At 39.5% G+C, this 10,369-nt stretch overlaps 1 protein-coding gene across 16 annotated transcripts in view; it reads left to right on the plus strand.

Annotated features, from left to right (window-relative positions):
• Positions 1–9,043, plus strand: part of MLIP (muscular LMNA interacting protein) — a 158,591-nt gene extending 149,548 nt beyond the window's left edge. For 3 of the 16 annotated variants that reach the window (XM_075923621.2, XM_075923616.2, XM_075923629.2), the window contains 3 exons: positions 736–897; positions 7,176–7,209; positions 8,412–9,037. In XM_075923621.2, the coding sequence (XP_075779736.2) occupies positions 736–894 (159 nt within the window). In that variant the 3' untranslated portion in view covers positions 895–897; positions 7,176–7,209; positions 8,412–9,037. Of the gene's footprint in view, positions 1–735; positions 898–7,175; positions 7,210–8,411 lie in introns of all 16 variants that reach the window. The other 13 variants (XM_075923625.2, XM_075923626.2, XM_075923627.2 and 10 more) reach the window with 10 other exon arrangements.
• The last annotated feature ends 1,326 nt before the right edge of the window (positions 9,044–10,369 follow it).

Below are 10,369 nucleotides of genomic sequence, written 5' to 3' on the forward strand. Positions count from 1 at the left end.
AACAATCTCTGCACTCTTCTAAGTTGCTGACTGGTAATTGCTCTCTTGGGACATTCTGCTGGATGGGGTCTTCCTGGAATGTGGCAGCATCCTGACCTTGCCTCCTATTACCTGCAGACCTCCCATCTGGAGAATTATACTAGTCTCCGCCTCCTTTTCACCTCACTGAGGAAAAGTAAGCAGGACCTGGCCCAGCATGAATAAAGTTGCAGGAGTTAATCCTCTGTTTTACTATTACTTTTTTAGAAAGTACGAAATACAACCACTAACCTTCCCTAATTGTACAGACTATGCTCAATTATACTCTGATGCTCTGTTTCTCACACCACATTTGTAGCTTACATACTCATTAAAGCTCAGCATAAGATGCTGTATCTGTTTTTCAGTGAAGTCCTGGTTATGCAGCTGAACTGACTGAGGAGTCAGTCAACTGGCTAAATCAACATTTCTCTTTCTTCTGGAATGAGCACCACAAACCCTGCTGCCCCCATCTCTCTCTCATCAGAAGGTTCTCTATAGCTAAAATAATCTATAGAAACATACTTTAAAAAGACTAATGAAATGATGAGAAGAAATCAATTATATCAAACACTTTTTTTCTTTTTTTGATGCGGCGCAGTGTGTGTGATTGCCAGTCCCTCATTCCAGAACTCCTTTTTGCACAAAGTATCAATTTTAGAAAAGGTCCTGAGGTGGATATAGAATAACTTTGTTTTGTTTTTCATGTAACTTTAGTTTCATTCTGCAGTGGTACCACGTAAATCAGATCTGCCTTTCACCAGTGAAAGCAGAAAGACAAGCAAAGGAAAACTTCTAGACAGTGAAAGCTCTCTCTGCAGTAAGCACTTTTCACTCAGATTGGAGGCAGGGGATGCTCGGGCAAAACCCAGCTAAGAGGTACATCAGCAATTCTAATTAGTTATCCTTATATATTATTATACATCAATCTATAATGTACCAAGCTTTATATCACCAAGCTTATGTATGATGCACATAGTATATTATAGTGACTTTAATAATGCTTTGAACTGAGTCTGGCTGTTGAGGTTATGAAAACAATAATCATATGGAGTCATAAAGCTTTCATAGGTGTTGTCGTGTACTTTTTATAATCAAATTAAAACATATTTAATGTGGCCATAAAATTCTGTTGCAATTAAGTCCTTTAACAAATTTCCAGTATAAAGATACCTTGGGTACTCATGGTCTTTCCTGAGCTAAAGCACTTGTTCTGTCTGTGACCTATCTTGATGGCTATATTTACACTACAATTAGACCCCTGTGGCAGGCTCTCGTCAGCCTGTGCAGTGCTTGAGATGTGGGGCTGTTTCATTGTTTGGTAGACTTCCAGGCGTGGCCTGGAGCCTGAACTCTAAGATCACTCTTGGTTTGGTGGCTCCCAGTGTTTGGGACCAAGATCAGAAGTATACATAAAAGTGAAACAGGCCTGCAGTCTGAGCCCTGTGAGCTTGAATAGGCTGGCATGGGCCAGACTTTTTTTTTTTTTTTTTGCTATATAGTTGTAACCCATGAGGTACTGGGACACTAGGTCTGAGTCCTGAGTTAGCAGGATTTGTGTGAAGACCAAAGAGGAGTTAGGTCTGAGCCTGAGTTTGAACCCTGGCTTACATCGCAATGCAGACATACCCTAAATCATCTACAATAATTATTAGACATCTGCCATGTGCATGCACACACACCCAATTTTGTGTCCATTGACTTCTCCAGAGACAGGAATTAACCCAGCATGTCACAGTTATTCATGTAGGTTCATGAGGCTTTAAACAAAGCAGCCCAGTCCTGCTCATATTTGAGCCACTGACAATATTTCATGACTGAATGTAATGGGAAAAGTTGTGCAATGTATAAAGCCGTGGAAGTCTGAATTCAGGCCACAGTTCCATTGTTCATTCTTCTTAAGACATGTTGTGATGGATAGGAGGAGTGGCCTTTTCTGAACATCCCAGCATTCAGTAACCAAAGGGTTAAATCCAGGTAGCTAGAAAGAGTTGGCAGGAAGCCAGGAGAACCAATAAGAAGAAAGTATGAGATTTGAATTGAGGGATACCTGCCTGCTGTCCTTCTTTGTCCTTCCTTAAAAGCCAGGAGCTAGGGGAACAAGATGAATTGAACCAGACAGAACTACCATGCCTACAAAGAATACTGGGCATGGAGATGGACTGGATCTTGAAGCACGGATATGTGAGTAGATAGGGAATTAAATGTCTTTTTGGATGTGATCAGGTTATTTCTTTGTTTTGTTGTTTGGTTAAACTTCTCTGTGCTAAGTCTGAGTGTCCCCTCCCCCAAACACTGTATTTTAAGCTGTTGAGATTTCCAGGGATGGAATTTCTCTGTACTGTATTTTAAAATGGTTCTTTTCTCAGTTGCTTTAAAACACCTAGCAGCCAAGTATGCTTTATCAAATATATCTTTTTGTTTTGTTTAATAAAATCACCTTTTTATGGCGATGAGTTGATTCTTGTGTCCTGGAAGGTAATAGGAGGTCTGTGTATGCATGCCTAAGACTGAGAGGTCGTCTATCAGAGATTGCAGTTAGTTTTCTCTTTTTCTTAAAGCTCTCTTGTGGTAAAGGAGTTTGGGGGTATACCTTTGGAAGAAGTTCCAAGTGCTTTCTTTCGGGGGTCAAGAAGAAAGGGGTTGTTTCTCTTGATGGTGGCAGCCTAAAGGCAGGGTGTTATTTAGAATGTCTCTTGCAGGTCTCCACCTTTTGCACTCAGATTGCTAGAGTGGTGAACAGCCTTGACACATGTCTACAAGGTGCTTCACTGGTGGACCAATTCCAGTAGGTGATATTAGCAAAGTGCTCCTAGCACAGATACTGCTATACTGGTAAGGCTGCACTATGTATCAACATAGCTTATTTCAGACTCACATGAGCAAAACATGCTATAGTGGTAAAAGCACAACTTCGATAGCTACATTTCCACTGCAGAGTTCTGCCAGCACAGCTATTTTGGTCAAGGATGTGAGATGTGTGATTGACATCTAACAAACAAAGTGGTACCACTTGAAGTCTGTAGTGTAGACATCATTTTCTTCACCTACAAGATGTGCCACATAAAGGACCAGCATTCATTATTTATAATAATTAATAGGTTCTCTGCATATGGAATCCTCAAAAAAGTAAGACGGGCTCATCATGTAATAGGTGTAATATACATTGAACTACGTTTTTAAATTTCAAATTTTTAACCCAGAGTCCAGTTTTAGATGCATACTGCTCTTCTAACAATCAATGATGGGCACAAATGGTGCCAATAAAACCTTAATTACTTACCTTGGGGGCAAAATCCCAGAGTTGGGCAACAGCTGTCACTAAAGTGCTCAATTTTGTTGTCTCCAGGTAACTTCTCTTGCACTTGAGGCTAGGCTGTAATAGGAAGGGTATTCCCCCACCATCCTGTATAAGCCTAGGGTTGTGATAAAATGATTAGCCAGGCGGCAGATAATGTGAGTGAGCATTGGACCTGCACTATCAACAAACTGGAGTTTCCACAATGCAGGCCATCTCGAGCCTTGTTTGCCTTGATAAAGACCACTGCCGTGACTTCTATATATCTATGAACTGGGGCCACCCCTCTCATTTAAGTGATTCCCAACGCTTCTAGTGAGGCAGGAATTCATCCAGAAATTGATCCAACACTCAGAGTGATGCTAGAATCTCTATTAGCATGCACAACTCCTGCCAGAGTTTGAACAGGCAGTGGGAGAACAGCCTCAAATGCATAAAAGGAACGCTGCCTCCACTAGGTACAATCTTGTTGGCCTCTTCAATCTCATCTTTTTAGTACTGGGTTAATTTGTTTTGGGCTCTGGCCAGTTCTTATGTGCATAGGGATAGGATACTTAGACTGCTCCCTGGGCCTCTTCTCCTACCCCATAACCTTCAGCCCAGCACATGCCCTCTCCAGTTTTCTACAGCAATCCCTTTCTAGACAGGCTATCTCACCCACCTGGCAGCAGGAATTAGGAGTTTGAGTGAGGTCAGTATATTCTACCAGGGGACCTGGGTACAGGGTAGCTTTCACAGCTCTGCTGCTGATCTGTGGAGTATGGACCCCACAGCTGTATAAAGGGATTAGTAAGCAGTCAGGCCTCCATAGATAGTGTGGTGACTATGATTATAGCTTTAGGCACGATGTGGTCCCAGAGAGCAGAATAACTGTTACAACCACCCACAAAACACAACCCAATGAAACAAACAAACCTTCCCTCAGCTTCATGACATACTGTATAAAATACAGAGATTCCCCAAGTACAATTATCTCTGAAATGTGAACTTTATTTTTTTTACTCCTAATTTGGATAAAATATTGTTATGAATTGGATAAAACCTTGTTGTGGGTTGAGTTAAAATGGAATTGAAAATAATGGGTGTATGAACCCTTCCTTCAATGTACCTAACTGTAAGGATACATTAATCCCAATCTCCCACCTATGTGTACCTGCCCAGGAGTTTTGGACTATGTGAGTGGAGGAGCTTTGGCTGTGTAATGCGGTTTAATGTGGAGGAAGGCAAAACACAGAATCAGACAGAGACAGCCTTGAAGAAAGCCAAGCAGAAGCCTTTAAGCATGATGCAACCCTGAGAGAAACCTAAAGAGAGGTTCTAGGTCAGGGGTGCATGCTGAAAAAAAACATGGGCTGGTAGACTAAGAAATTCCTCCTCTTGCCTTTAGTTCCTACTGCATTCTCAGAAGCAGGATTTTGTATATTCTTTGTAAGTAAAGAAGATTGCATCAAAGTAAATATTAGGCTCCATCATCAATTTCTATTCACAACTGGAACATTCTAAGGCCCTGAACTTTTGGCTAGTTGTTTAGGTCAAAAAAGGGCAACTCTTTTTGGGGTTAAATTGTAGAGTACTACCCTGACACAAAACTTTCTTTAACACAAGTGTGTTCTGACTGAGCAAGGCCTGCAGCATTACGTCCACTCAACTTTCCTGTAACTATTTAGCTAAATGAAAACATAATGAACCTCTAAATCAGTGTTTCTTAAAATGGCTTGTGAAACCACTTTGAGAAACCTGCTAGCTGGCTGCTCTAGAGTGTTTATTTATTGGCTTCGCAGCAGCCTGGCCCACGCAGCTTCCTGCAGCACCACTTGACTACAAAGGATAAACAGGAGCCAATGGAAGCCATAAGGCTCTGTGGCTGTGGAGCCGGTAAATAAACACACCAGAGTGGCCAGTTAGCAGGTTTCTCAAAGAGGTTGTGTGGGACAGTTTGAGAAACCCTGCTCTAAATGAACACTAAAAGTTGGAGCCTCCACATTTAAGATAAAGGACCAAGACCCTTGGGTATTAACTGTAGCAGGCTCATTATCTTTTTAAATGGTCTAGCCTCTAGAGGACGACAATGACCTACATTTTCCTAGTGTGCATTAAAAAAACAAAACAAGACAAAAAAACAAGTAGGAACAAATTGTGTTCATTTGCACCTGAATAAATCTCAGATAATTTGCCTGAGATCAGTGGAATTACTTTGTATCTACAACAATGTAATAGAGCAGAATTTGATCAGTGCTTTTTGCCAGCTTCAATTACATATGTAGATGCTTTAGCGAAGCAGAAAATTAGTTCTTCTTATTAGTACATTGTGATGCAAGGCTATTATTAGAACATTATAATATTAGAGTAAAATAAGTATTGCTTTATAGTTTTGTATTTTTATATTTTTTTTAATTCCTAAAAATATTTTCTAGATTAAAAATTACAGGGAAGACTTCACTCAGCTACTTTCTGATAATGCATATACAGTGAATACTTTATTATTTGGCATGTAGAGGAATATGTATGTGTGTGTGTGTATGTGTGTGTGTGTGTGCGCGAGGATTATGTTAGTCAAGCATTCTGGTTAACTAAGAGTTTGGATTATGGGAGGGGGACCAAGGCTGAGGCAGTGAGATGGGGTGTGGGCGAGGGTACAGGCTTTGGGCTGGGGAGACAGGCACCTGGGTGGGGTCAGAAATAAGGGATTCAGAGTACAGGAGGGCAATCAGGGATGGGCAGAGGGTTGGGTGCAGAAGGACAGAAGTATTTTGGCTGGGGGTGGGGATGTGGGACTTGGAGTGCAGGAAGAGGCTCCAGACTGGGCCATGGGTACAGAGAGAGGGAGGGGGTACAAAGTTTGGGCTCAGGGAACGAGTCTGGATTTGGGATGTAGCTCAATGCTGGGAGTTGGGTGTGAGAAGGGTTGTAGGGTATGGGCTTTGGCAGGGAGATTGAGTGTGGGGAGTGGGCAGGGCACAGGAGGGTTTTGTGGTACCAGATCAGGGTGAAGCTAATCTCAGGTGGCTCTCTGCAAGTGGTGACGTGTACCTGCTACTCCTGAGTGGAAGCATAGCTAGGTTGCTCTGTGCACTGCCTCCACCTGCAGGCGCTGCACCCGCAGCTCCCTTTGGCTGTTGTTCCTGGCTCAGGGTGGAGTGGGCAAAGACAGCTTACAGAGCTCTGATGGTTGTTCTTCCATCTAGGAGCATCAGGAACATGTCATCACTTCCAGGGAGCCAGGTAGGCAGCCTGTTGGCTCTGTGCCAGCCAAACTATAGACCATACTTTCAATGGAGATCAGACATACCAGCTTATAGAGCTTTCCAGTTGGCATAGGGCCAGGTAACACGGCTTTTATAGTACTAAAATTGTAAATTTTACATACTTTGTGTGAATCATCAGCTTGTCATCTTAACTGCCATTCTCCTGAATTCTGTTTCTCACACATCACTTTTGTACTGGTTTGACTGCAATAATAATATGAATATTTTATACTGCCTACAAAATAGGTGAACTGCTCTGAAACGGGTACTTTAAAAGATAGCATAAAACCTTCACCAAGATGAATAGTATACTGATGCATAACTAATTAGACTTCACTAAATTGTATCTGTTCATGTGTTCTCTGAGTTAATAATAAAAATAATTTCAGAAGATAAAATTTGATTATACAGAGGATACACAAATACACAGGGGAGTAATCCTATTTAACTCAATACATATAATTAATAGAGAAAATGGCTGAAATATTGAACTTTGTTTTTAAAAACATGAGCTCAATGGGAGTGTTTGTAAAAATAGGCCTATATGCCATATTTCAATTTCTGTTCTCTTCTGCACATCATTTCCCCTCTTCCCTTTCTTTTGCCTCCTACAGACTGCCAATGAAAGAGGTTCTGTCTAGCTGACAGGCAAGTATTGTATTTTTTTAAATTGAATTCAGTGTTGTCTTGGTTATAATCTCACTACTAAAATGTACCCACTACTAAATGTAGGCAAAATGTTTTCATCTGAATCTTCTTTTTCCCGAAAGAAGAAGATGATGATGATGATGATGATGATTGGATCAATTGAAATGCTTTGCAGATTTGTGTTCATTTCATTTAATTTTTATTATTGTTATTATTTGATTAATCAAAAATGTTGCATAACTTTTGTTTTGGGTTGACTCCAAATGATTTTTTCCAGTTTTTTGAAACTGTTAGCCACCTGAAAAACTAGTTCTTTTAAAGGCTCTGACCACAACTTTACCTTAACTTTAACAAAGTTTTCCAGTGTTTCAATAATAGAATGTTTTAGCTGTATATTAATTTTAATCTTAGCTAATTTAATTTTGGTATGTTTCATCTATGATTGACCAACAGTATCTATTCACATATAATTCTACTTACTGATCCTATGCAGTTAAAAATACAATTAATTTACAATGTAAATTAAATATAACTTGGTAAATTAGTTGCATAATTAAAACATGCTTTTAAATAATTACTTAGTTTATAGCTTTTATTTTAAAATTTACAGCACCTAAAAGTGAGGTAGGAACAAGTACTTATTGAAAGGTATGGTCCCTCCTGCAAAAGTGGTACAATATACTTTTAGGTGTGACAGAAATAAGAGAAAGCAATAAGATGAGGTGAGAAATGACAAAAGTTATAATATGAAATTACATATCTATTCTATTATGGTTATGCAAATATTAGGATAGTACCATTAAAGTTAATGATTTATCATGGTAAATTAACATAGCTCTTGCAGGCAGTACATTACACTTGTGTGTAGCTACAGAACACGGTATGTTTATCAGCCAGAATTTTGGGTGGCGTATATTGTGATGACTCTGTTATCATCATGGGAGCTACACTTATGAAGACTATCGGAGGATCTGGTGCAATGTTACCTCTAATCTTTTCCATCCATGTGCGGAATACATTTAATGTGCACCAAGGCAAGTGCAATGTGCACCGCCTGTAGAAACAAAAACCTAGCTCTTGGCACTCTGCTAATCAGATGACCAGAATTTCAAACACTTGAGCAGCAGCACAAGTTGTACAGATTATTGTTTTGGTCCTATATGATTTTACATGCATGTAAAAATTCTTCTTTTCTTTTGCAGCTGTAAATTAATATCAGAAGCTAAAACTGTAGAGTATTTTGAAGACTGTTGCAATGCTGAAATGAAATCAGTGCCTCAAGTGGATTTAAATGTTGGTTTTTTAAAAAATGTTACTTCCTTTTGTATTAACTACAATGCAGCAGAAGCACTCAAATCTGTTTTAAAAGAAATAATTTAGAATGTATCAGCAAAAAAGCCACACAGATACAGTAGTGGATGTGTCAAATTTCTATAGAATGTCCTGAAATGTTTGCTATAGTTTTAATGTGTATGCCAGAAAGCACATTTTTTTTTAGAAAGCAAGTTCTATTTTGAAATTAAATAAAGTTGGACTAAATAAAGTGTGTATCTACATATATTGAAAAGTTTGTGATTCGTTTTCTGCATTAATCCAATTGCAAACATTAAATGCTGCTGACCTTATTGGCAACAGAACAATCCCACTAACAATACTTTTGGTTCTGGTACCATTTCACCATGACCCATATAGTTATGTTCTCTTAAATAGTCAAGGGAATAAGTTTTTCCTCTTCATATTTGTGTGTCTGCCTACTGCACTCAATATGCTCAATGACTGAGGGCCCTTCCTTCCTGCCATGCAATATTTATCTAATCAACATCAATTCCAGCCTGCAGACTGCAAGAAAAATAATCAGTGTTGCAGTAGGTTCTGGTGCTTGCACTGGGAGAGATTTAACTTCCTCCTCTTTTAACTATTCGCTCTGCTGTTAACTTTGTGAGTTGCACTTTCTTGAGTTGTGTCTGAACCTAGGTGCTGTATAATGTACTTTTAATGCGCAGTGGAACGAAGGGTAAAAGACCAATCTCTCTGCCAACCTCTGAGAAAACTGGGCTCGACCCTTATGTATGATCTCTTGGTCCTTGAAAAGGGAAATCACAGATATCTTTGCGTATTGTAGGGCTAGGTTTCATAAGGACAGCTATGAAGAGCTTTGGGAGCTAGGTGGACTAGTGGAAGTCTACTGCATGTCAGGGGTTTGATTAAGGAGATTTAGACTTCAATGGAAATTGATTAAGGCTTAACATTTTTATTAACATAAATTTAATTTAGTGATAAAATGTAAATTAAAGCCTTGATAAGGGCTAAATAAAATGGAATTGGACTTTTTTGGGCTGGCATGATTTTTTGTCACTACCAACTGCAGCTCTGTTTGAGCTATTGGTCCACAGGTGAAAACCCCTATATCCTTTTACCATTTCTCTAGGAAATTTAGTCCCCCCATCCTAAAACCTTTTCCCCCAATTGATCTGTAATATTTTATATTAAAGTACAAACGTCAGGAAATCTGGAGCAAAAATACAGTTGTTGGGTAAAAGCTTTCACAGATAGTAAATAATGCACATTTTTAGGTCACAAGGGTGTCACAATTCAAGGCAATTGTACCTGCATTCCTCTTCTGGGGAATAACATAAAAACAACCATACTGGGTCAGACCAAAGGTCTATGCCCCGGTATCCTGTCTTCTTAAAGTGGCCAGTGGTGCCCCAGAGAGAATTAACAAAAGATGTCATCAAGTGATTAATTCCCAGTCACCCAACCCCAGTGTCTGCTAAACAGAGGCTAGTGACACCATTCCTGCCCATCCTGACTAAAAGAGATTGATGGATGGATCATTCATGTATTTATCTAGCTCTTTTTTTAAACTTGTTGTAGTCTTGGCTGGCCTTCACAACTTCCTCCTGCGGAGAGTTTCACTAATTGTGCATTATGAGAAAAAAACCCTTCCTTTACTTTGTTCTAAATCTGCTGCCTATTAATTTCATTGGGTGACCCATAGTTCTTGTGTTATGAGAAGGAGTAAAAAGCACTGCCTTATTTACTTTCTCCACAGTCTGGGTTTTATAGGCCTCTATTATATCCTCCCTTAGTCATCTCTTTTCCAAGCAGAAAAATCCCACTCTTACTAATTTCTCCTTGTATAGCAGCCGTTTCATAC

Source organism: Pelodiscus sinensis, chromosome 3, assembly GCF_052426305.1.
Source record: "Pelodiscus sinensis isolate ZL-2025 chromosome 3, ASM5242630v1, whole genome shotgun sequence".
Lineage (NCBI taxonomy): Eukaryota > Metazoa > Chordata > Testudines > Trionychidae > Pelodiscus > Pelodiscus sinensis.